Here is a 25,846-nt window from a genome sequence, read left to right as displayed (position 1 = left end):
GTCCGGGTGAGGGCGAAACTCTGGCAAAAGCGAAGTGCATCTGATTCCGTGCGTTTCAAAGGTCAGGCGAGGCGATCAGACTTGACCGGGAAGGAAAGGCAGGCGATGGTGGGTGTAGGGAAACGGAGGAAGGGAATACGAAGCAGTTTGCGAAAGACAGAGGTGCCAGGAGCGGGTGGGGTGGAACCCGGGAGGCCGAGGCTCGAAGCCGCGAGCCGGGGCTGGGGCCTGGCGGGAGCCAGGAGAGGGGAGACGTGCGCCCGACCTGGGATGGATGGCCTGGGGGTCCGGACGTGAGAGCATGCAGTCAGCGCTGGTTGCAGAGGATCGGTCGTCAGTCCGGGAGACTAGGAGCTGGGATCACCGGGCGAGCGTCCTCCAGCGGACGTGAAGTAAGTCTCGGGAAATGCGGCGGTCCGGGGCGCTGGGGCGCTGTGGGCACGCAGCATGGGCCCAAACCGGGTGCCTGCCCCCCGGGAATTCAATCTCGCAGAGTGGGCGCCGACTATGCGGGAAATGACTGCTCCCATTTCCTCCCCCGGGACCCAACCGAGAAATGCGTCGGAGCGGGCAGCCGCTGGTGCTCGAGGAACAGAAAGGAAAGCCAGAGAAAGCAGAGCCAGACCACGGAGCGGCCAGGGGGTCGGAACAGAGGGACAGGGACTACGAAAACGAACTTCCTTGGAGCCTCGAGCTGGGGCCTGACGTCCAGGGACCGAGAAGAAAGCCAAGAGAAGGCTGATCAGGGGCGAGGGCAAAGCGGGAAGGGACAAAGTCGGGCGCCGCGGCTCGAGGCTAAGAGCGGGGATGAAACGTGCGACCGGGCGGGTGGCCGGGAGCCAGGAGACCGCAGCAGCCCCTGCGGCGGGAAACCCGCGCGCCGGAGCCCAGGCCTGGCGGAGGAGCGCGGGGAGGAGCGCGCACCTGGACGCACGGCCGGAGGAGGGCCCAGCGCCGCGCGGGTCCCGGCGCAAGCCCTGCCCCTCGGCGGCCCGCCCCCTGGGCGGCTGGAAGCCGGAAGCGAGCGAAGAAGAGCCAACTCTGAGCTTTTCGGCCGACGGGGAAGCTCAGGGCCGCTCTCCTGCGGCGCCCCACCTGCGGGCTGCTAGCGCTCCGCGACAGTGCGGGGCCATGGGGACTCCGCGCCGCGGGCCACCTGTCCTCCCGGGGCCCCCGCTGGGGCGGCTGCTACTGCCCCTGCTGCTGAGCGGGCTGGCTCCGGCTCGCGCCTCCCCGCGGCTCCTGGACCACCCGGCGCCAGTCTGCTCCCAGGAGGTGAGACCCCGACGCGCCGCGAGGATGCCGCGGGGGCGAGAGCGAGCGGGGTGCTCTGGGCCGGGCAGTCTGCGCTGGGGGTCTCAGCGGGTCCGAGGCTCGGCCACAAAGAGCGGGCACGCTCAGGAGGAGTCTCGGAGCGGTGGGAGTTGCGGGGTGGACCGGAGAGCAGAGGGAATTTTCGGGGGAAAACGACCCGACCCGGCGTCCTGGGCCGGAGGCGGGAGCGCCGCCGCCGGGGCCCCACGGTTCAGGGTAGGAGAAGGAGGCGCGGGGCCCGGCGAGAGAGGCGGGGCAGGGTCGGTTAGAAAGGGAAGTGGGGAGGGCCCTTCGGGGAAGCAGGACTGGACCGGAGCGGCCTCCACGCCGTGCGCCCTGCGAATCCCCGTGGTGCCGGGGCAGGCCACTGCTCGAGCCCGGGAGACCCATCCGGAACTCGAGAGCGTCTCCTCAAAGGAGCGCCGCCTGCCCCCGACATTCGGATTAGGGGGCGGCTGTGCGGAAGTCTGGGGCCCAGTCGGATCTCGGCCCCGCTCCGCCGGAGGGACCCCGCGGGCCTAGAGCTCTGCGCGCGAGCCCGGCCTGCCTATGGGGCTAAGGGCTCCGAGCGGTGAGAGGGGGACAGTTGTGCCGAGGGCGCCGGCTAGCTCCGGGCGACCCCTCTCGGGGGGAGGGGGGGCGAAGCCCTGAGGATTGGGCAGAGGTTTAAGACACCGCCTTTCCAGCTCCCACCACCCCCACTAGGGTCCAGTTTGTACCCTTAGTAGTACCCCTGCTGTGCTCACAGGAAGTGACACACCCACCCGTTGGGTAGTGGCCGTTTGTGGAGGACCATCTTAAGGGGAAAAAAAGAAACAGCAAAGCACCGTGCCCACCTCCACTTCTCCCTCCCCAAGCTGTCCTCTCTCCTCCACTTTCTCTGGTTTCCTCAGCCCCCTCCCCGCCACTTCTGACCCAGCATCTGAGTCAGAGGATGTGAAACAACCAAGGAGATATTTCTCCTTATCTAGTTTTGCAGAGGATTTGCCAAAAGAGGGTGGAGGATGAGTGACTATTTAGCAGGATTTTTTTTTTTTTTAACGTGAAAGATGCTGGGAAATGGTCTTGTGACTCCCGCTTTTAGGCAAAGCAGGGGATATATGCTCAGCAGATCCTTCCCACAGACTTGGTGTAGAACTATTCCACCTAGAGAATTCGGTGTTCATTTTTTGATGGCCGTTTGCCCTGTGCCTGTAAAATATACGGTATTACTTGCTCTGAACTGATACTATAAAGAAACACCCCTGGGACTCTAATGTCCAGGAACTTAAATCATCTAGGAGGGGAAAAGGCTTGAAGGTGCTAACCGTGGTGCAAGGCAGCCTGTACCAAGTGCTCTTTGTGCGACCAGAGCGTGTACAGAATTCCAAGGAAAAGAAAAATGACTTCCAGCTGGGATGTTCTTCGTGGCAGATGAGGCATTTGGGCAGCCCTGAGGATTTGGTAGGAGCCTCCAAAACAGCAGTTGTGGAGCAGTGCAGGTGGCAGAGAGGGGCTGAGCCGAGGCCCTTGGGTGGGCAGGATAAGGTGGGTGATGCAGTGGAGGGTGTGTGTGGCAGGGAAGTGAGAGAAGAAGCTAGAAAGGGAACTAGGGACTCCATGGTGGCCTGGTGTAAGAGCTAGACTGAGTGTTCGACTTTAATTGCTCAGTGGGAAGCACTCTTGAAAGTCAGGACAGAGGCAGGGCTGGAGAGAGATGCTTGAAGGCCAGAGTTGTCTGCGATCTCCCACGTTCTCCCCCACCCCTAGCCTTGCCTCTCCCTTCACACCTGACTCACAGCCTGCTCAGCTCATCTCCATGGACAGACAGCTTCCCTGCTTCATGGACTAGTCCCTTTAAAACCACCCTTCAGATTTCTCTGTCTCCACTGGTGTTTAGGTGATGCAGCATAATATCATGAGGGCAGGGAAGGCCACAAACTTGGCCTCAAAGTACCTGCATTTGCATCCTGACTTCCCCACCTAGAATCTCTGCAAGCTCCAGCAGCTTAGGCTGCCTGCTCCTGCACCTGGGTTTCCTCACTTCCACAAGAAAGAGCTAGATGAGCCCTCACAAAGTGTACCTGAACCACTTTCCAGAAAATAAATGCCTCTCCAAAGCCTGGCTGGATTTAGTGCTCAGTGACTCTCCCAAGACAGAGAGGAGCCTTCTGCAGGTGTGTTCTGCTCCTGGCCCAGTGCTGCAAGCACAGAATGGGGGGGCTTGATAAATATTTGTGGAATAGAAGTCAAAGGAATGAGTGAATGAATGAGTGAATGAATGGTCAGCTCTGCTTGAAAAGCAGTGATTACCTGAGACCAGGCATAGCCGTGTTTCTGGCTTCCTGGGTTTAACACCTCAAAACCCAGATGACTTTTGAGTTCCCCACAGAAATCGATATCGGAGAAACCATAAATAATTGCATTTCCCTGAGCAGTCTCCAGGTTAGCCCTTCCCCTGCCCGGGCTTTCTCACAGGTGCCCCCCCCCCCCCGCCCCCGGCTGCTAGCCCAGAGGAGAGCCCTCACGGGAAGACAGTGACTTGAACTTGGTCAGTATGAGTGTTAACACACCGTTTTATAACAGGATGTGTGTTGTCTTACAAATTCTTTTTTTTTTTTTTCCTGAGCACTTTGTGGTTTTGGCTTGTGGCAGAACAACAGTTAGATTTAACCCTTTTCTTCTGGTTGCCAGGCCACTGTCCAGGTGTGATAGGTTGTGTTCTGGGGATGCTTTTTCATGGTAGAGGCATTCTGGCAATCAGGGCTGGGCTCGCTGCCCACAGTGGAACTCGCACAGTGAACAGTTCCTTGGCCGTCATGCCCGACTTGCACCCTGACTGCTCACAGCCGGCCTTCCACGCAGGGCCTGTAATACCAGATCGCAGCCCACAGCACACAGCAGTGCCATGCAGGGGAGAGGACATGCCGGGTCAGCAGACCTGGGCTCTGGGTCAGGCCTCCCCGCTCACCCGCACCGCAGCCCTGAGTCAGTCAGTCCACTGTGAGGAGCCAGTGTTCTCACGTACAGAAGATCCTCCCCCCCGCCCCAGGGGTGTAAGAAGAGCAGATACGTGGGGGTAAGTGAAAGCACCAGACGTGCATTGTAGCTTCGGCAGGTGCCAGGCCTTAGCACTCACCTGTAGCTCTGTGCCAGGCCCCGTACGGGGCGTTAATGTGCCCAGCTTCACTCCACACTCACAGCACCCCACCAGGCTGCACCACTGGCCCCTTCTAGAAAGGCTGGGTGATTGGCCGAAGGTAACCCCGCTCGTGAGTGCTTGCTGGTCTGAGAATCAAAGCGGTATGTGACTTCAGAGCCCACTTCTCTTGACCAGGCACTTGGTCTTGTTCATTGAGTATGCGGAGTTAGACACCGTGAAATAAATTTCTTCCTTTTAATCTTCACCACTGTGGGTAGAGAATATTGGCCTACCTGTTGTAGGTGTCCTTTTTCTTTCTTTCTTTTTTTTTTTTTTTTCATTTAGACAGTATAGCTGTGATTCAGAGCATGGATTCTGGAGCAAAACTGCATGGGTTTGAGTGTCAGCTCTGTGGGACATTGGGCTACTTAACTGACCTCTCTGAGTCTCAGTTTTTTCATCAGTAAAAATGGGATAATGGAGAGGGGGGCGCCTGGGTGGTTCAGTTGGTTAAGCCTTGGACTCTTGATTTCGGCTCAGGCCATGATCTCAGGATCCTGAGATCGAGCCCCACTTAGGGCTCTGCACTTAGCACAGAGTCTGCTTGTCCCTCTCCCTCTGCCCTACCCCCTGTGCGTACCTGCGTGCTCTCGCTCAAATAAATAAATAAATAAAATCTTTAAAAATAAATAAAACCCAAACTGACACATCTCTGTCCCAGCCCTTACACTCCCTAAAACTGTTTGCCAAAGATGATCACTTACACTTTTTTAGGGTTTTTTCTTTCCTGGCATTTGCCTCCACATTTCTAAATGTACTTATATTGTTATTCTTGACTTGTCAACGTTAGATATTACCTGTTGACTCATAACAGATAAAACTTAAATTTCTTAGATTTCTCCTTCCACTGCTTCTCCTCCCAGTGTCCGCAGTAGTAACATCACAATTTTAGTGAAATCCATCACCCGTGTTTGTAACAAGTAAGTAATCTTCACTGCTGAGGCCAGTAGTGTGCTTTGATTATATTCCTTTTCTGGTGTAATTCCTTTTCTCTTCTGAGATGATAACTGCTTTAATTCTTCCATACTTTTCCATGTAACCAGTCAGTTTTTTCTATCAGATGCCGTCAATTCCATTCCCTCTTCCCCTAGAGAACTCCCTCCCGGAACCCCGCCTTCTCCAGCTCCAGCCTGGACGGATTACTGTCTATTCTGTGGCGAACTGTCATACTCCATATCCTGTCCTGGATCCTGTGTGTGTCTTCCCAGAGCCTACCTCCCTTGTTTTGCTGAAACATATCCTCCTGCAGTTTCCTAAGAAAATGTATAAGGATATGAGGGACATATATACACATATACCCTCACACTTTTTGTTAATTTGGCTGGGCATAAAAATCACAGGTTAAAGATAATTTTCCCTCAGAATTTTGAAGGCATCGTTTTGTTGCCAGTGCCGTCCTGACTCTGTGTGTGGCACCTGTCCCCCCCCCCGGAAACATTTAGATCTTTTTATTCCTGGTATTCAGAAGTTTCATGATGTTGGACCTTGATCTGGGCCTTTTCCCCAGGCCATTCAGTGAAACCTTTTAATTTGGAAATATGTATCCTTTAGTCTGGAGTGTTTCTTTGCTTTTTAATTTCTTCCCTCTGTTTTCTGTATAATCTTCTTCTGGAAGTGCAGTTAATCATACCTTGATTTCCTGAACTGATTCTCTAAGTATTCATATATTTTCTCTCCTATTTCCTTTTGTGTTTATTGTACTTTCAGAGAAATTTCCTGACTTACAGCCCAACCCTTCTATGGGGTTTTTTAGTTCCAAGGTTCATTTTTATTCGCTGCTTGCTCATTTTACCACAGTATCCTGTCCTCGTCAGTGTCCTCTCTTATCTCTCTGAAACTATTACAATTCTGTTTGTTTTGTGTTAATTTTATTCTGTTCCCAGCATCGTCTTATTTCCTCCAAGAGCATTTTTTTTTAATTTGTATGTTTTGATCTATTTTTCATACAGGAAACCCTCCTTAAGTATCTGATGCTCTTTGGCTGAGAATATTTTTTTTATAAAAATTTTATTTATTTATTTGGCAGAGAAAGAGTGAGAGCACAAGAGGGGAAGCAGCAGGCAGAGGGAGAAACAGGCTCCCTGCTGAGCAAGGAGCCCGATGTGGGGCTTGATCCCAGGGTCCTGGGACCATGACCCAAGCCCAAGATAGACGCTGAACCAGCTGAGCCACCAGGTGCCTTGTCTGAGAATCTTTTAGGAATGAGGTCCTAACCATGATGAGCACTGTGTAGTGTGTGGAAGTGTTGACTCCTGATAGTGTACACCTGAAACTAATATAACACTGTATGTTTACTGAAATTAAAATGAGAAACTTAATAAAAAAAATGTTTAAGATTGAGGTCCTTCAAAAGCTGATTAAAGACTCTGTAGATAGGGCTTACTGATCACTGGACTTTACTACAGGACGTCAGGCTGATGGTGAACGTGCCCCGTCTATCAGTGGACTCTCAAGTGTCGGAATCTGGAGGTCTTTTCCAGGGCTTGGCTGCCAGCATTCTGAGATCAGAGCAGGGAAAGAGCCCAGGGTTTCCAACATTCCCTATGCAGACCGTCAATGAACTGCACCCGTCAGCTCCTTTGTTTATACTACCTCCCCAGACACGTGATACCTTTAAGATACCTTTAAGACACGTGATACCTAAGACCCGAGGCTTTAAAAAGGTTCTGTTGACGTCTTTCTTGTCCTTTTCCCACTTGACCTGAGCCATTTGCCTTCTCCTCCTTCCACTTTGGGTTTTAAAAATTTGTTCTCTGGGTGCCTGGGTGGCTCGGTTGGTTGGTTAGGTCGGTCGGTTAGGCATCTGCCTTTGGCTCAGGTCGTGGTTGCAGGGTCCTGGGATGGAGCTCCTTGCTCAGCGGGGAGCCTGCTTCTTCCTCTGCCTACCAAGCCCTCTGCTTATGTGCTCTCTCTCGCTCTCTCTCTCATAGATAAATCTAAAAAAATTTTTTCTTTTTCTTTTTTTTTTTTTAAAGATTTTATTTATTTATTTGACAGAGAGACAGCCAGTGAGAAAGAGAACAGAAGGAGGGGGAGTGGGAGAGGAAGAAGCAGGCTCCCAGCGGAGGAGCCTGATGTGGGGCTCGATCCCAGGACTCCGGGATCACGCCCTGAGCCGAAGGCAGACGCTTAATGACTGAGCCACCCAGGAGCCCCCCAAAAAAATTTTTTTTTAATTTGTTCACATCTTTTGTCCACTAATGTTTCCTTTGTCCATGAAAATTTCTTTTTTTTTTTTTAAAGATTTTATTTATTTATTCAACAGAGATAGAGACAGCCAGAGAGAGAGGGAACACAAGCAGGGGGAGTGGGAGAGGAAGAAGCAGGCTCACAGCGGAGGAGCCTGACGTGGGGCTCGATCCCATAACGCCGGGATCACGCCCTGAGCCGAAGGCAGACGCTTAACCGCTGTGCCACCCAGGCGCCCCTGTCCATGAACATTTCTAAAAATGTTCTCTTTCCTAGAACTCTCCTGTGGTTTGGGGAGGAGGAGAAGATTGTATACGATCACCATGCCATGACCTCTGATGGACTGTGTTATTCTGTATCTCACTGATATGCGTATTTTCTTTTCTGTTTACATCTCTGTCCCCTCATCTCCCGTCTCTCCATCTCTTCTGCCCCCGTCCCTTAACCCCCAGGGACCCGTGTGCTAACCACCTGCTCTGTATCTGTCCACATATTTTAATGTGTTCATACAATCACATTCATCATATGTAAATATATGGGAAGGGTTTTTTCATCACTTATTTCCATAGAAAACTGGCTCACATGATAAAAAGTTCTTTGCTTATGTTTCTCACTCATCACATCTTAAGCATCACACCAGGTCAGTAGATGTCGATGGAACTAGTTCTCTTCAGTCTTTACATAATATTCCGTAGTAGAGAGCAGTTTCTTGTCCTCTGTGCCCCAGTCCTAGGAGTTTCTGGTGGGAGGAGAAATGAGCATGGGTGTGGAAGTTAATCTCCTCACTGGCCGGGAAACAGAGTGACACTAGAGTGAGCCGAGGCAGCTGGTGGATTTTGTTGCATGTGCGAGGAGCGCCTCACAGGGTTTCAGTGGCCCTGGGTGAGTGAGAATTCAGCACCAGGAGCTGGACAGGACCCCAAGGGCTCATGAACCGGTGTCCCGGAAGGTAGGGTATGGATGAAATGGCCTGCTTGGAATCAGTCGTGGAGCGTGCTCAAGGATATTAGCTCTCTCTCCGCTTCGTGAATGAACCCTGGAGGCAGAGCATCTTCTCCCATCTTTAACCCTGTCTCTCTGCTTCCTCTTGAGAGAAAGGCGGGTGCTGACCCCAACACCGGATTTACCGCATATATCAAATCCCTCTGTCGTCCTGAAAATTGTATTCCTGACCTGCGTCAACATCCGACTTTCTACTCCACATGGCACGATTGGATCATTTTGCCAGTGCAGATAACGAAAAGTACCTGCACCTGAGTTCTTCCCTCGCTCCACGGCCAAGTCTGAATATGTGGAGGTCACCCCTTCTAGTAGAAGCTTCCATTTATTGAGTGCTCACTAAATGCCAAGCTCTAAGGAAGGGCAGCCAGTAATTAAAGAGCAGCCATTATGTGCCAGACACTGCACAAATATTGTGTCACCAAGCAGGGAATGACGTGGTTCCCCGGGCACTGCAGCCAACAAAATTCCTCATAATGATTTTCTTAGGGCTTCTAGTAAGCTGCCTGTTTAACAGTCTGGGGACACTGTATTATTTTACTTAATTGCATAATTAATACACAAATACATTTCTGTTGTTTGAGAATTTTTGCAGTACGGATATATTAGAAGTGGAAAGTGAAGGGCTCCCTCCTCCACCCACACCGCCATCACCACCAGCCCAGCCCACTCCCTGCCCCAGGACCCTTATATGTGTATCATTTAATTCTCAACAATGCTATGAAGTTGGTATTAGGGTAATTCTGATTTTACAGTTGAAGAAATCAGGTCCTGGCAATGTTTGGTATCTTGCCTAAAGTCACTTAGCTGGTAAGTGGTGGTAAGGTGACTCAGCTCCAAGGATGTGTGCGCCCGTCTTCCCAAGTAGAGTCAGCTGGCCAAACTGAAGACAGTGATGCATTTCCTACTGTTTGTAATTAGGGCTTCTAAATTCGGCTCTCCAGAGCTCCTCTGGGTTAGGGAGTTCACACGTATTGCCAAAGTGGGAGGCCGCGTAAGGTAACACTCGTGCTTCAGTTTTCTGCTCTACAAAACAGGGCTGAGGGTAGCACTTAGTCCTACGGGTGTACGTGAGGATTAGTGAAATAATATGTCTAAGTCACTCAGCTCAGGGCCTAGCACCCAAGGAGCTTGTAGGGAGTTGGCGAGTTTTCTGTAGCTGACCCTGTCACGGAGCTATGGTTGTGTTCCCTTCTCTGGTAATGCTGTTATCCAGACGGGAGGGGGGAAGCCCCAGGGTATTTAGAGGGCCTTTCAGCGGGGCGTCCCAAGAGAACCCTCTCAGTGTCTTTTAAAATGGGGAAGTTCCCAGCTGTTAACAGTTACTCAGAAAATGCCCTTTCTGTCTTGTCATCCACTGTACCCACTTGCCGTCCTGTTTCTCCTTGGATGGGCAGGATGGGAGAAGTGTGAGGAGACTGTGACTCCTCCAAAAGGGAGGGCGGTGCCGTGTATGTTTTATTCTTGAGAATGAGCCAAGGGAAGCATGGGGAGCCTGGATTGTGAATTACCATTCCTTCACAGCCCTAATGACCTCCTTCTTTCCTCCACAGGGGCTAAGCTGTGCAGTCAAGAATAGTAAGTCCTCTGTTTCGGGTCGCCCTGTTGTCGCCTTGTTAACAAAGTGCTAGCCTCGTGTCACTGTCTGCAGGAGCGCTGCCCTCCCCCTAGGCTCAGGATGAGGGCAACAACCTTCAGCAGGAGGGGTCCTTGAGAATCCAGGCTGTGGGCACCTGCGTTTCCTCTCAGGAATAGCCATTATGCAAAAGTCAGGAAGTGAGACGCAGAATTGTCATTTAGGTTTTGCAAATATTGTTTGGGGTGCCGCCCTGGTGTGTCTACGATACGATTTGGTTTGCCAGAGCTTGTCCCTGGAAAGTGAGAGACATCTGTGATGGTGATCCTGTTTTGTGTTTTAATTCAAGAAGGAAGCACGTACTTCAAGTGTCTGTGCTAATTAGGGATGAGCCCTGGCATATGATGCAGATCAGCTTTTATCACTACCCCATCCTTCCTGTCCCCGTGTCACTGCTGTATCACAAAACCAAGTTTCATGCTTTGTCTCCGGTCCTAAAGTGCCCTTAGACTTCGGAGATTTGCAGGGACTCGGCAAGCTGGAGCAGAGAGGGGCGGGGCGGCAGGGCCAGGCGAGGGTCGCAGGCCCCGCGTGGTCATGGGCAGGCTCTCTGGGGCCACTGCTGGGCATCTTGCTTGCGCGCCTCATTCTCCTGCTGCTTCTTCAGGTCCTGGCAGAGCATGGGGGTCTCTGATTCCTGCATTTTCTGGCTCCAGGTACCTGCCTGGATGACAGCTGGATCCACCCTCGAAATCTGACCCCTTCATCCCCCAAAGATGTCCAGGTCCACCTGGACTTTGCCCAGACCCAGCATGGAGACCTAGTGCCTGTAGCTCGCATCGGATGGACACTGCAGACAGACGGTGAGCGGGTGTGTCGGGGGGCCTGGGAGCTTCTGCCCAGCTCCAGGTGAGTCCACCAGAATCAGAATGGGACTGCCAGTCCCGTGCTCGGACACAAGGGCCTGGATTTCGTGCTGAATGCCCCCATCATTTCGTGCAGTAAATGAATACTTTCTTAGTGTTTTAGATACTAACCCATGATGGTGTCTCCTCAACCCGCCATCTTTCCTTCAGTCTGAAGTCCTTATCACCCTGGAAAAGAAAGTCCAGTGGTTCATTCTCTGACTGCAGTACCAAATATTTATTGAAAAATAGTAACACATTGGCCAGTGTGCTTTTTCCCTTATTTTAGGGGCTGGCATTTCTTTTTTTAAGTAATCTCCACACCTCAAGTGGGGCTCAAACTCATGACCCTGAGATCAAGAGTCACGTGCTGTACTTCCTGAGCCAGCAAGCCACCCCTAGGGGCTAGCATTTTTTAAAACAACACTCCCCCCACCAAAACCTCTTCTGGGATAGAGAGTTGAATGACAGAATCGGGAAGACTGGGGTCAACAAGAGCCAGCCCCACATTTGTGACCAGGGCCTGGGGGAGGTCCTCCTCCTTATAAGTCTCCAGCCCGGTGCCTACCCCCGCCTCTCCAAAGACGGGGACAGCCGGGTTTGACCCCCAGGGATGATCTGCACAGCTGTTGCCTCTGGCCCAGTGTAAAGTTCCACCTGTCGAAGTAACGTCCGCAAGGCCGTCGGCTTGCTCTAGCCCAAGAGTGAGCTGGAAGGAACAGGAAGTGGAGGGTCAGGTACAGTGAACAGATTTTCTTTTAAGAGTGAGTCAGCATAACAGATAGGGAAGTGCCACGCCCAGTGGTTTGCCTTTGTTGACCTGCCTCCGTGCGCCTCTTCTCCCTCCAACCCGCAGCCAGCATCCTCTTTCTGGAGGGCGCGGAGTTATCTGTCCTGCAGCTGAGCACCAATGAGCGCTTGTGCGTCAAGTTTGAGTTTCTGTCCAAACTGCAGCATCATCGCAAGCGGGTAAGCAGCTGTCTCCAGAGTGGGCTGTGTTCCTCTAATGATTGTGAGGAGCAGAACGTGCTTTCGAAACCTTCCCAGACGTGCCCACCCCTGCTTGTGCTCCCAGCTTTCCCTAGTTGTTCGGCGTAAAGAAAGTTGAGTGGGAAGGACTTGCCCAGCCGCACTCCTGTTCTCTTCCTGTGTGGCTGAGGTTAACGTGGGGCCTGCCTCCAGGAAGGAGCAGCTTTGCCCAGACCGGGACTGCGGTGGCCGGGGGCACAAGCGAGGGAGTTCTGCCGCAGTTTCCATTTATTTTGCTGCTCGCTGCCCAGTGGTGGAAGGTTGATGCTGCTGTAGTTTAAAGCGTCAGTTCACAGAGCGAGAGCGTCATCCCGGCGGCATCCGCGTGCCCTGTGAACCGCCAAGAAGCGCAGAAGCTAGGGCCCCAGCCCTGACTTCCAGAATCAGAAATGCTGAGGGTGGGGCCCAGCAGTCAGTGTTGAACCAGCCTTCCAAGTGATTCTGACGCAAGCTCCAGTTTGAAAACTGCCAGTCGAAATCTGCGAAAGTACCTCTTTGCAGATCTCCCACAAACACAAGCGGCCAAGAGAGTTCCCTTCCCCTGTATTTAATGAGGACCCCCAAACTTGACTGCTGGCAGGATGGTGAGGCCCAGGTGCCTCGATCAACTTAGAAGCAAAGGGCTGCACACCCCCATCCACCCCCAGACTAATTAGAATGGGAGTTGGAATCAGTATGTGTCATCTGCCCCATCCAGAAAATATTCTCACACCTTCTGTTACCTCTGCAACGAAGATGCCTGCGGGCCCAGGCAGAGTGGGGATCTGCAGCCCTCCCTCTGCACTTTCATGCTCCAGAACATTCTCAAGAGAGCCTGGCTTTCGCATTTAAGGAGGAAGAGTCACGTAACAAACGGTTTTTAACTGGCTCTTGTGCCCTAGCTCTCCCACTAACCTTGAGTCCTCTGGCTCTGCTCCTTCACAGCATCGTTCTGGAGTCTGAGAGGGCTGACCAGGGAGGAGGACTGTTTTGGCTTTCCCCAGATTCTCTGGCATATGACACTACTGTCCACTGATGAGGCCAGATCTAGGTGTTTTAAGTGGGCAGCAAAGACCAGAGGAAACCAAGAGCAGAGACGCACCTCCCTCTTATTTTGGATCTTGCTGTGGTGGTTGTTTTCTTCCCCTGTTTCACGGACCTTTCAGGGGGCGGGTGGGGGTGCAGTTCTCTGGGCACACACCACTGGGTGAGAGGTGTGTGTGTGACCTGTCCAACCTCCCCTTCCTCCCTCTCTTCAGTGGCATTTTACCTTCAGCCACTTTGTGGTAGAACCTGGCCAGGAGTATGAGGTGACCGTTCACCACCTGCCCAAACCCATCCCTGACGGGGACCCAAACCACCAGTCCAAGAACTTCCCCGTGCCTGGTAAGAGCGCCCTCCCAAGCCATTCCTTTCACCACTCTGCTCTTCCTCTTCGAGAAGAAACCAGCAGGTGGCTCAGACATCGGCCTCCCTGCTCAGCTGGGCCATGGCTGCCATTGTCAGTGCGTGGTACCTACAGAATGAACAGACGCTGTGATTGGGGAGCTCCTGTCCAGGACGCGTCAGAAGACAGGCCACTCTCGGGAGAGTTTTAACCCCCGCTTCGAGCCTCATGCCAGCTCTCATCACCTTGCTCTGCACTTTGGTCTTTTTCATTCTCCATCTGCCCTGCCTGGTTCTTCACTTTCACCCCATACCCTACCTGCATTTACCTACCACCATCCCACATGCACCACCATCTCCTCTTCCCCCTGGGGTCCGTCCTGCTTAGGAAGACGGCTGGGCGTTTCTTCTAAAACATCTGATGTCTCTGCACCTTCTAGTTCTCTGTCCTCCCAGCATCTCAGCCACAACCTATATTTCTCATCGTTCAAAGCGAACTACATCTGGAGCCCCAGCCCCCTTGAGGACAGGGTCTGGGGCTCACACCCATCCATGCGAGCTCCCGAGCCTCGTGTTGTTTCTCCTATAGCAGGCAATTCAGGAAGTGCTTGTGAAGGATGATGAGAGCCTTCCTGATTCCTGGAGGACTCCACACACACACGCGCCCACGCACGTGCACACACCAACACACAGACTCACGTACACACAATCTGCTTACCCTGCTTTGTCTTCACGTTACCCGTCACTCCCTGACACATTATCCTGATATTCTGGTGACGTTGCATTATGCTGTTTGTTTTCCTCAGTCTCTTTTACTGGAATGTGCTCTCCAGAGGGCAGGGACTCCACCTTCTTCACCACTGTATCTCTAGTGCCTAAACCAGTGCCTGGCACAGATCAGGTGTTCATAAGTGCTTGTCAAAAGAGTGAACCTCCCCAGGCCCCTCCCTCGTTCCTACCGTAGACTGACTCAGTCCCTGTCACTCCACAGCGATTCATACCTGTCACATGTCTTCTTAAACCAAAGTGAAAATGTTACAGTCAAGGCCATTGGGGAAGGGAAGTCAGGAAGATGTCTATGAAGCGGTGGTCCTCAAGGCGGTCCCTAAGCAGTGGCATCATTGAATTACCTGGGAGCTTGTTAGAAATGCAAATTTTCCTGGACCCTCCCCAGACCGACTGCATCAGAAGCTACCCATGGTGATGCACGGGAAAGTTCCAAAAACACTGCTGTGAAGAAACAAAGTATTTCTGCCCCTGTCAAGAGTCAGAGGCAACCTGCAGAGGAGGGGGAGCGGGGGGCGGGCAGAGTGGGTGGGGGAGGAACTGGAGCAGGCCGAGAGTCTCACTGAAAGCAAGCTCAGAAGGAATACAGTTGAGTCAGGAAGGTTCTCTGAGAGAGGAGGGATGACACAACCAGGTCAGCCCCCGGTTCTGTGGGGCCTCTGGCCAGTGGCAGCAGTTCAGTCCCGGAGCTTGCTTTGAAGAGACCATCTTTGAACAGACTCCCCAGAAGGAAAGAGGTGGTTATCCCTGGTGTCAGGAGTCTGGTGAAGCAGACTTTCTATGGCGGAAGCTTAGTGGTTTCCCCTTTTCCGGATTGACAGGCTGCGAGGACCCCAGGATGAGGATGACCGCACCGTGTGTGAGCTCAGGTAACCGTGGCCAGGGCCTTGCTGGGGGAGCTTTACTTGGCTGCACGCGCACACCCTCCCCTCACTCCCAGCCCATGTCTGTGCCCTGGGCAGGCAGCCTGTGGGACCCCAACATCACGGCAGAGACCCTAGAGGCCCAGCAGCTGCGGGTGAGCCTCACCCTGTGGAACGAGTCTACCCCGTACCAGGTCCTGCTGACCAGCTTTCCACACACGGAAAACCAGAGCTGCTTCCATCATGTCCTGATGGTGCCCGAGGTAAGGCCATCACTGTCCTGAGCCCTCACGTGGCTCTGCGCCCCCTCCCCAAGCGTCAGGCCTCCGAGTACTGAGCTTGGTTGATCCCAGCTCTGCGCAGCTCAGCTCTTTGTCTTTCCTTCTGACACATGGTCAGTGCAGAGTCAGGTCTCTGGCGGATCTTTCCTTTGGCTCCATTGTGTAGTTGATCTCTGCCCTGCTCGCCTGCCCCATCCTCTCAGTTCCTCCTTCCACACAGTCCGCCTGGTTCTCTTCGCTTTGTTTTTCTTATCCCACCTGTTCCAAAAAGGACCTGAAGAGTTTTAAAATGTGGGTATTAAGACAAAGGGGAAATAAAGATGAGGAAACAAGATGAAGCCAGGGTGGGGTTACTATAGAAAATGTGTGTCATGCCGTTGGCTGTGAACACATTTGTCCCCACGATCCCCAGCAGCCAAGCAAAGAGAGAAATACCAGTCACTAGATGTGTTCCTGAATCAACAACGAGCCAGCTGCCGTAGGGAAATGGAGTTTTTCCTGGAACGGAAACCTGGAAAGCCGTTCGTTCTCCATGCGGCCTTCCTCAGGGGCGTGCTGCACAGCAATGGCCCTGTTCCCAGCAGCCGCCTTGATGCCGCTCTGGGCTCAGGCCCTCCAGCCTGACCCCCCCTCCTGTCCCTGCAGCCCACACCCAAGGAGTTCCACCAGCGGGCCAACGTCACGCTCACCCTGTCAGACTGGAATTGGTGCTGCCGCCACCGGGTGCAGGTGGGTGCGTGTGATGCGGGCAGGTGTGGGACCCGTGCACAGGCGGGCACTCCTAGAGGGGCCGAGTAGGGGAGGAGAGCAGCTCAGGGACTCGCGCGCTCTCCAAGAACCTGCCTCCCGACCCCCTGGGGCTCCCTGCCTAGAGAGACATCCTCTCTGCCTTTCCCAGCCCTGTGCTCCCGGCCTCCCCAGGGCAGGGCTCCTTGGCGCCCTGGAGCCGATGGGCGACCTGCCTTGCAGGCCCGTGGGGGTCCTGGAGTAGCCGGCCAGGCTCTGCTCCCTCCAGAAGCCTCTGTTAGCAAGAAAACATCCGCCGAGGGCCCGAGCCTCCTCGTCCAGCGTCTCAGCGCCCGCTCTCCCCGCTTTCTCTGCTCTCCCAGGTCCAGCCCTTCTTCAGTAGCTGTCTCAATGACTGTCTCAGACACTCCGTAACCCTTCCCTGCCCGGAGATTCCAGATGCTCCAGGTAGGAAGTGTATGGCTGCTCTGGGGGTGGGAGTGACGGAAGGTCAGCACCTTGAGCTGAACCCTGACCTGGTGCTAAGGGTGGGGGCGGACTTTAATTTTACTTGGACTTATTCAGGCCTGCAGGGTGGGGCTGTAGAGACACTCCTGGGTTAGACTCCTGACTGCCTTCAATTGGCAATGCAGCTGTGGGCAAAGTACGTGACCTTTCTGATCCTCAACTTCTGTGACTGAAGAACTGGGGATTGTTCTTGTCCGAGACTTCTGGTATGGACCACGAGGTGTTTTACCACGTCCGCTTTCAATCCTCACGGATTGTGACGGTCATGAAGTGATGGCACGGCAAACTCGTCCCTCCCCCAGTTCGTAGATGAGAAAATAGAGGCACAGAGATGTTCAGTGACTTGTCCAAGATCACACACCAGGGAAGTGGCAGAGCTCCAGGTTCTGACCCGAGCCCGTTCCCTCCCCCTGCACCACGGCCCACCCCCCACTCAGAAGCCACCACAGCCTAGACGGCTGAATGCGGGACAGAACCACAGCCATTACACCGGCCTGGAGGAGAATCTGGCCTCCCAGGTGGGAGTTGGAGCATGTCTTAGGAGGCCAGCAATTCAGGTGTTTCCTGTAGATGTTGTCATTAAGTTGAACGGGTATCTGGAGTGCTCAGTGTAGGGCCGAGGTCACCAACCGGCCCTCGGTGGCTGTCAGCAGTGGGTTTTGTGATTACTGCTAATAATGAGTACTATTTTCCCTTTGTTCTCATTGCAGTCTCGATTGCAGGTAAGGCCAGCTGTCCTTCCCGTCGTGCTGCAGGAGTCCCCAGGGGCCCTTCCTCAGGGGCCACATGAGAAGTCCCTGACTGAGCCTCATCTGGGGCCAGGCGGACAAGGCCGAACCAAGAGGCCAGCTTGGGGGTGGGGTTCGCCAGCATGTCATGGCGCAGGCCAGAGGGGACAGCCCGGGGCCGGGCAAAGGGGCTGGGGGAGCTCGGGGCTGGCAGAGCGGGCCGCCTCTGCCACGTACTCGTGCCGTTCCGCTTCCCACAGACTACATACCCCTGTGGGTGTACGGCTTCATCACGGGCGTCTCCATCCTGCTGGTGGGTTCCGTCATCCTGCTGGTCGTCTGCATGACCTGGAGGCTACCCGGTAAGGGGGCTGGGCTGTGGGGGCGCATCATGGGGTTGGCCCCTCTGTTCCTCTCTTTCTTCCCGTGCCCTCTTCTTCCCACCCCAGTCTCTGTGAGGCTGTACTCAGAGGGCACCCTGCAGTCCCAGCCTGTCCATCTCAAGTGAAGTACTGACATTGTCTCTCTTTGGCCACGGCAAGCTCGCTTGTCAGGAACTCAGCCTATGGGAAGGCTGACGTGGGCTCGGATCCCAGATCCACCACTTACACCCTGGGCAGGTTACTTCATTCTCTGAGCCTCAGGTTCCTCTTCCATAAAATGGAAATTATAAAGATATCCACATCATAAAACGGATATAAGGATTACATGAAATAACGTATATGAATTCTTAGCTTAGAGCCTGGCACATATTTGCTCAACATATGTTAGCCACAGTTATGTTTATTGCTACCAAAATTAATATTATTGAAACAAACTGGATGGAAGGAGCTAGGGTAGGGTTTCCCTGCATCAGACATGATCAGCCAGGCAGGTGGGAGAACCGGAAGGAGCCCATCCTGCAGCCCCCAGACACGTACATCTGTTGGGGAGAATAGCGAGGGACAGCACGATGTGACAGAGAAGGCTCTGGATGGGCCCAGAACACATGGCCGTGGCTCCCAGCTCTGCCTCCCTGCTTTGCAGGCATAAGCAGATTGCTGAACAAACCCTGGATTTGGTTTTGTCTTCTGTAAAATGGGATAATAACTCCTCCCTCGCAAGGTTGTGGTGCGGAAAATGGTCTAGCCATGGAAGGTGCTGGCCTGCGGGTGCTGGGAGATAGCAGCTCCTTCTCCCTGCGGCCCTCTCTGGCCAGGTTCTGAGCAGGAGAGCACATGGGCCTTCGGGGGAGGGGCTCGGCCTTCCCCAGGCCTTTTCTTCAGCAATCTGAGAGCCGTTTCCACACTTACAAGGCTCATCAGGATTAAATATTAATCATCATTAATTATTGTGTGATGGGAAGACCACCCCACCAGGCACTGGAAGACCCACCGTGAGGGCCCTTCTCCGCGGGACCATTAGCAGGGTCAAATAAGTTAACATCTCTGTGAGTGCTTTAAAAATTGACTGATTTATTGGTGGAGAGGGGGTGCCGAAGGAGACCGAGAGAAAGAGAAAGAATCTCAAGCAGATGCCCCGCTGATCGCCAAGCCCCGCGTGGGGCTCGATCTCATGACCTGAGCCGAAACCAAGAGTCGGACACTTAACCGACCGAGCCACCCAGGCGTCCCCACGAGTGCTCTATAAACCGTAGATCTCTCCATTGATGCCAGGGAGGCTTTTTGCTTCCTTCGTTTCTGCTGTCGCACATCCGACCTTCTACTGAAGTGTGCCCCACAGCACTGGGTAGAGGAAAGGACACTCGTTCAACTCTCTGTTGATAGTTCTGGGAAAAGGCCCAAGAGGTAGGAATTGAAATTCAGGTTCTAAAAGTCTTCCTTGGCCACCCATGGGTTCCGTGCGTCCTGCCACGTCACCGAGGAGCTGACTTCCCTACCACAGTTTCCTTCTCTGTATCTCCAGGGGAGCAGTTGCTTAAGAATGTTGTTTCCCTTCCTCACCTCAGAAATACCAGAAGGAAATGTGGTAAACGAGCCTGGTGGGGGCTGCTTCTGGAGATGTGTTGTAAGCCTCTTACGACGATGCTGCTGGGGAAGAGGCTTTCCCTGAAGTGGGGCATTTCCTCAGGGCTGGCCAGGCCGTGGGGGCGAGTGGCACCATTGCTAGGACAAGGGGCGTGGGGGGGAATCCCCTAGTCACCGTGCTGGGGGTCCCGGCTGAGTCAGCGCTGCAGAAGATTCATGACCCCAGCTGACTGCGTACAGTATGCCAGACACGTCACAGATACATTCTCATGGAATCCCCGCCGCACAGACCCCTTTTACAGAGGAAGAAACAGTTTCACAGACCTCAGTAACTTTCCCGGATCTCACAGCTGTTGATGGCAGACCTGGGATTCACACCTGAGCGGCGCCTCACAGCGCCGTGTCCTGCAAAGGCCCAGAAGCATCTCGCAACTGCTGCTTCCGACTGCCCTCCCTGACCGTTTGCCCCGGGTCAGGGGTGGGACAGCACTCCATCAGACACCCCTGGAAATTGGTCCCTATTTCTCTTCCAAAAGAGCTACTCCAGTGTATTTTTTTTTCTTTCAGGGTCTCATCGTGAAAAATACGGTAATGACACGAAATACACAGGTCAGTATTTCCTGGCGTGGGTGGGCTGGGTTTGGTGAATGTTGCCGTCAAAGGCGTGATGGAGGGTTCTCTCGAGACACGGGTGGGTTGCCTTCTGCAGTTTAACTCCTGACTTCCTTCAGGAGACCTCAGCTTGGAGGACCCACCTCAGACCCCTACACAGGGGGGACCACAAATGGCAAGGCTGGGATAACATTTTTGAAATCCCTTGGACAAGGAAAGGAAAGGAAGGGTGCCATCTTTGATGAAAGAGGTCCTACCTTTCACATATTTGTATTCCATAGGCAGGCCTTTGTGCCTTTTTCTCTTTTTAATTACGATAATTAAAGTATAGGCTCAAAGCCAGAGAGGAGTCTTGAGAAAGAAAGTCACTCTCCCAGAAGGCACCACAGTCACTGTGACTCTTTTAACGTAGCCAGAGTGGCTGAAATAGCAACACTTGGCTTATTCCAAGGCCTCGGTTGCCTTGCTTAGACTAGGGAGCTGGTGTCTGCCTGGCCCAACCGCCCCCTGGGCTGACGGGCGAGGAGTGCTGCCCGGGGCCTGCGGTTTGAGGATTTGTGCGGGCGCACACCGGAACCTGGGGGCCTGGCTTTCTTTGTTTCCCTCAGATGTCCCACCCGAGACTAGCCTGACCCCTCCACCCCTGAAGCCCAGGAAGGTCTGGATTGTCTACTCTGCCGACCACCCCCTCTACGTGGACGTGGTCCTGAAATTCGCCCAGTTCCTGCTCACTGTCTGTGGCACCGAAGTGGCCCTCGACCTGCTGGAGGAGCAGGTCATCTCAGAGGTGGGGGTCATGACCTGGGTGGGCCGCCAGAAGCAGGAAATGGTGGAGACCAACTCCAAGATCATCATCCTGTGCTCCCGAGGCACCCGGGCCAAGTGGCAGGCCATCCTCGGCTGGGAGGAGCCGGCTGTCCAGCTCCGGTGTGACCGCTGGAAGCCCGCGGGGGACCTTTTCACCGCAGCCATGAACATGATCCTGCCAGACTTCAAGAAGCCAGCCTGCTTCGGCACCTACATTGTCTGCTACTTCCGAGACATCAGCAGCGAGAGCGATATCCCTGACCTCTTCCACGTCACGTCCAGGTACCCGCTCATGGACAGATTTGAGGAAGTGTACTTCCGGATCCAGGACCTGGAGATGTTTGAACCTGGCCGGATGCACCGCGTTGGGGAGCTCACAGGGGACAACTACCTGCAGAACCCGAGCGGCTGGCAGCTCAGAGAGGCCGTGGACAGGTTCCGGGAGTGGCAGGTTCAGTGCCCGGATTGGTTTGAGCGTGAGAACCTTTGCTCAGCGGATGACCAGGACCTCCCGTCCCTGGACGAAGAGGTGTTTGAAGAACCGCTGCTGCCGCCAGGAAGAGGGATCATCAAGCAGAAACCCCTGGTGCTCGAGGCCACCTCTGAGGGCTGCCTGGTGAGAGATCTCCTTGTCAGTGAGGAGGGAAGAGGACTGTCAAGGCTGGAACCTCAGCTCCAGCCCCAAGGAGAGCTGGCGGCCCAGACCCTCCAAACCGTGGTGCTCCCGGCAGAGGAGGTCCCTTCGGCTCAGGCTGTGGATCCCGTCCCTCCAGCCATTGAGAGCAGCCCAGCCGGCCGGCTAGCCGTGGTGGGGGGAGACGACACCTGCCCGCTGTTGGAGGGCTATGGCCCTCGGCGGAACAGTGTTCTCTGCCTCCCTGTGGACTCAGAGGCCCCGCCTCTCTGCAGCACCCCGACGGCATCGCCCAGCTACCTCCCGGGTGATGTAAGGGAGCAGCTCGAAGGCTTGATGTTCTCACTCTTCCAGCAGAGTCTGAGCTGCCAGGCCCAGGAGGGCTGGGACAGAGCCGCAGTGGCCCTCAAAGACCTCTACACGCCCTGCGAGGAGCGGCAGCGGCAGTCGGTGCAGTCTGACCAGGGGTATATCTCCAGGAGCTCCCCACAGCCCCCCGAAGGACTGACGGAAATGGAGGAAGAGGAGGAAGAGCCAGATCTGGGGACATCAGCCAAGCAGCTCTCTCCTGAGGACCTAGAGAGCCTGAGAAGCCTCCAGAGACGGCTCTTCTTCCAAGAGCTTCAGAAGAACTCCGGCTGGGACAGTGTGGAGCCGGAGGAGCCCTAGGGCTTCCCCACACCCAGGGTGTTAGAGAAGGGCGTGTGTGTGTACACGTGAGTGTCTGTATATATGCCTATGTTCCTGTGTGGAGTGTTTGCCTTTAAATGTGGACCTCTTGATCCCTGGGCATCCCCCTGAATTTTCTTTCTCTGACCCTCTGGTCATGTTCTGTCCCAGCAAGAATCCATAGGCCATCCCCAGGAGCCAGTGACATTGTCCTTGAGCCTCCCTCATGCAGTCATTCAGTCACCCAGCATTTATTTTGCACCTCTTGTGTGCCAGGCGTCTGACATACAAAGATAAATTGCACAGGGTAGTGGCCCTGGCCACCAAGGGGCTTAACATCTGCCGAGAGCAACAGATAAGCAAACAGCATGGTCCCGTGCAATGGAAAGGCTCAGTAGAGGTCTGTGCAGGGCTGTGAAAGTACACAGAAGGAGCCGCTGGGCCCAGAGACCATGGTTGGAGAGGGCAGCGGTCCCTGGGGCAGGGGCAGCGTGTAGGGTGAGGGCTGGGGCCAGTAGGCCTGGAGTGGGAGGAGGGGGCAGCGAGAGAGGTGGTGGAGAGACAGCAGAGCCCGGGCTGGAGGAGGGCTTGTGGGCCAGGCTGGGGGGTTCGGACATCAGCCCAGTGGCCTGGCATTCCTTTGATAGGGTGAGCTGCTGCCCTGCCGAGGAGGGGCCCGAGGACCAAACATAGCTGAAAGCCACCTCAGATCGTTTTTGGAACGAGACAGGGTAGAAATGTGTGATGGGAAACCTAACTGTTCAGCGGGGACAAAAGCCCGGAATCCTGAGCTCCCAGTTTGGTTCTCAGTCAGTGGGAGAGCCACGGCAGATGAGTCTCTGCGTGGGCAGCAGCGCCCCCGAGCTCAGGAGGCCCCAGAGCTGGGGACCCGAGCCTGAGTGTGAGCTATGGAGAGCTCCCAGCAGGGGGGGCACGGGGGGGCACGGCGGGAGTGGGAGGTACACTGAGCCCGGCAGGCCTCTCTGAAGGGAGAGGAAAACAGGCCACGCTATGCTTAGAAGTCTGAGATTCAAAGTGTTTGAGGAGAGTTGCTAAGGCTCAGTGTTTAAGGAAGTTGTTCCTGAAGTGCCTTCTTGGCAGGAACTGAAGGCTTCTGTGTGTCTGGGGTCCCGGCGAGCACCTGGGACTGCCCCTGCACTGGGTGAGCTCATTGCCTGTACTCGAGCCCTCCGCTGGAGCTCCGAGCTTCAGTGAAGGGGTGAGGACTCAGGCAGGTAGTGGGAAGCCATCACAGGGTGTGTGTGTGTGTGTGTGACACACGTGCATACGTGTGCACAAAAGGGGAGATGATCAGTAAAAGAAGGAATAAATTTGTCAGTTCTGGTAAGAACCCCCGGTAGTTACGTTGAGTCGTGCTCTAGGTCAGGTTCCTGGCTGTCGAGTCCTTTCAGTCGTGCGATTTCCCTGCGCGGCTGCAGGGGTAGGGGGTCAAAGGTCCAGACCACGTGTGGCCCGTAGACAGCCCCACAGCAGCAAAGCACCGGGGGAGGCAGTGCTGCAGACAGGGCGTCTGTCGGCCCAGAAATATTTGACACCTCATCCTCAGTATGACAGGGGTACGGGTGATTAGGTCGTGAGAATGGAGCCCCAGAGAGCTCTGTGCACCCCTCTGCCGCGTGAGGGCGCAGCGAGATGGTCATTTGGGAACGGGGCAGCAAGCTCCCACCACACACCCAGTCCGCCGGCTCCTTGGTCTTGGACTTGCCGGCCGCTAGAACTGTGAGAAATGTCTGTAACTGTAAGCCGCCCAGTCGGTGGTGTTCCGTGCTAGCGGCCCTCCCAGACTGAGACAGCGACAAAGGGAGCTGCGTTCTCCCCTCCAGTAAGCTGGAGGGGGCGTCATTAGGGCCAAATGCCTACCGAGCTTTCTGTGACGTTGCCTCAGCTTCCAGGAAGCGCTTACTCGATGTCCAGAGTGTGGAATACCGTGGTGGACGCTTCCTTGCTGGAGCCAGGGCTCAACACGCCCGCAGAATGGCCCCAACCAGTGAAGCCCTGGTGCCCAGGAGCTTACTTTCCACTTGGACTGTGTTCCCCACAAGCCTTGAATTCTAGCTCCACTGGCCTTCGAGGCCCAGTGTCCTCAATTAGCATTGTTCGCTTGTCCCCTGTCTCCCCGGGGCTGCTGCTTGTCTCCCTAACAGCTTACTGAGATACAGTGCACATACTGTGTAATGTGTGGTGCCTGAGCGGCCGACCCCAAGCGGTTCGGTGGTTTTCAACAGTTCAGAGCTCAGCAACCATAAGCATAATCAACTTTAGAACATTTTTCTTACCCCGAAAAGAAATCCAACACCTCTTAATTACCCCAACCTCCCTAAACTCCCCATCCCTCTATGGATTTGCCTCTTGTGGACATAACATATAAATGGAATCGAAAGTCCCCCAGGGCCTCTGGACCCTTTCTTGAATGTCATTCCCCGGTTCCTCCCCGGTTGCTTCCCCTGCCCTAGAGCCCCCAGTCTCAAGCTGGCCTTTGCTCACCACAAATGCTGGAAGTTCTGTCAGCCTGTGGCGTCTGCTGTCCGCCCAATGCCAAGAGTGTCAAGAGCATGTGTAAATAAAGCCTGGCCTTGCTTTTTGTATTATTCTGAAACGTGGCTATAATATCCTGCTTCACCCAGAAACGCCATTCCAAGAACAGAGGTCCTCCAGGCTGTGCCTTTCCTACCACTCAAGCCCCTCTCCTAAGTGGAGCACAGCAGAAGCGGTTCAAGGGGGTGGAAGGAGCCACAGTCAACATGCAACCCAAACCTACAGTGAAGCCACCACCTATTCCTGGCATCCCGCTTCCGGCTCCGGAGTGGATTTGCACCGCAGAAGGGGGGAGAGGGCACGGAATGATTAGATGGTGGTGTAGACATGCTTTCCAACTTTTCTTTGACCCCAGTTTCTCTTTTCTGCTTAGGAAGGACCTCAGAGGTGTTCAGGCTTTAAGGGAGTTGGTCAGTCACTTGAACATCCAGCAGTTTGAGCTGGAATCTGTGAATGCCAGGGTATGATGGATTTTACTTCGTTTCTGCTTGTCTTTGAAGATTAAGGCATAAAGGAGAGGAAGATGTACTTAACAATGCAACGGGAAGTTTTAATCCAATGGCCTTTAGACGCTGCAGTTGATGTCTTCCCTTCGCAAATAAATAAGGAGGGTGCCAGGCCCACTCTTGCTCCAGCGCTTCCAGAAAAGACCTGGCAGTTCAGGGCCACAAGAGACCGCTGCTCCAGGCTAGGCTGAAAAGTATGCTTGAGCTTGGAATAAAAAAGCAGAGCTAGTATTCCAGCCCTGGCCTTGGGTCTCCAGTTAGGTGGTTGGAGAGAAAGATTCTTTATTATTTTTTTAAAAGATTTTATTTATTCAATTGAGAGCACAAGAAGGGGGAGCAGCAGCCAGAGGGAGAAGCAGACTCTCTGCTGAGCAGGGAGCCCAACAGGGGGCTCGATCCCAGGACCCTGGGATCATGACCTGAGCCAAAGGCAGCTGCTTCACCGACTGAGCCGCCCAGGTGTCCAGAGAGAGGTTCTTTAAAAAGAGGCTGGCAACACTTAACCCACGGCTGGAGCCCGGGCCCTGCTGCTTGCCAGCCTGTGATTGGTCAGGTGATCTTCCTGAGGCGCAGCAGGGGCTCCTCCCTTGTAGAGGTCTCGTGAAGTGGGCGGAACACCCACGTG

At 54.3% G+C, this 25,846-nt stretch overlaps 1 protein-coding gene across 2 annotated transcripts; it reads left to right on the top strand.

Moving 5' to 3' along the window:
• The first annotated feature begins 1,000 nt into the window (after window positions 1–1,000).
• Window positions 1,001–24,776, top strand: IL17RA (interleukin 17 receptor A). Of its 2 annotated transcripts, XM_026502752.4 has the most exons (13): window positions 1,001–1,275; window positions 10,237–10,261; window positions 10,976–11,122; window positions 12,021–12,133; window positions 13,432–13,558; window positions 15,166–15,213; window positions 15,307–15,470; window positions 16,134–16,217; window positions 16,598–16,682; window positions 17,453–17,464; window positions 17,731–17,832; window positions 20,005–20,046; window positions 20,658–24,776. In XM_026502752.4, exons 1-13 carry the CDS (start codon window positions 1,132–1,134, stop codon window positions 22,157–22,159), a joined length of 2,595 nt encoding a protein of 864 aa, XP_026358537.3. In that variant the 5' UTR covers window positions 1,001–1,131; the 3' UTR covers window positions 22,160–24,776. The 2 variants fall into 2 exon arrangements, with proteins under 2 accessions (XP_026358537.3, XP_057174935.1); XM_057318952.1 differs by lacking the exon at window positions 17,453–17,464.
• The last annotated feature ends 1,070 nt before the right edge of the window (window positions 24,777–25,846 follow it).

The sequence above is a fragment of the Ursus arctos genome, unplaced genomic scaffold (assembly GCF_023065955.2).
Source record: "Ursus arctos isolate Adak ecotype North America unplaced genomic scaffold, UrsArc2.0 scaffold_26, whole genome shotgun sequence".
NCBI classification, from domain to species: domain Eukaryota; kingdom Metazoa; phylum Chordata; class Mammalia; order Carnivora; family Ursidae; genus Ursus; species Ursus arctos.
This window is presented reverse-complemented; position numbering and strand designations above follow the sequence as displayed.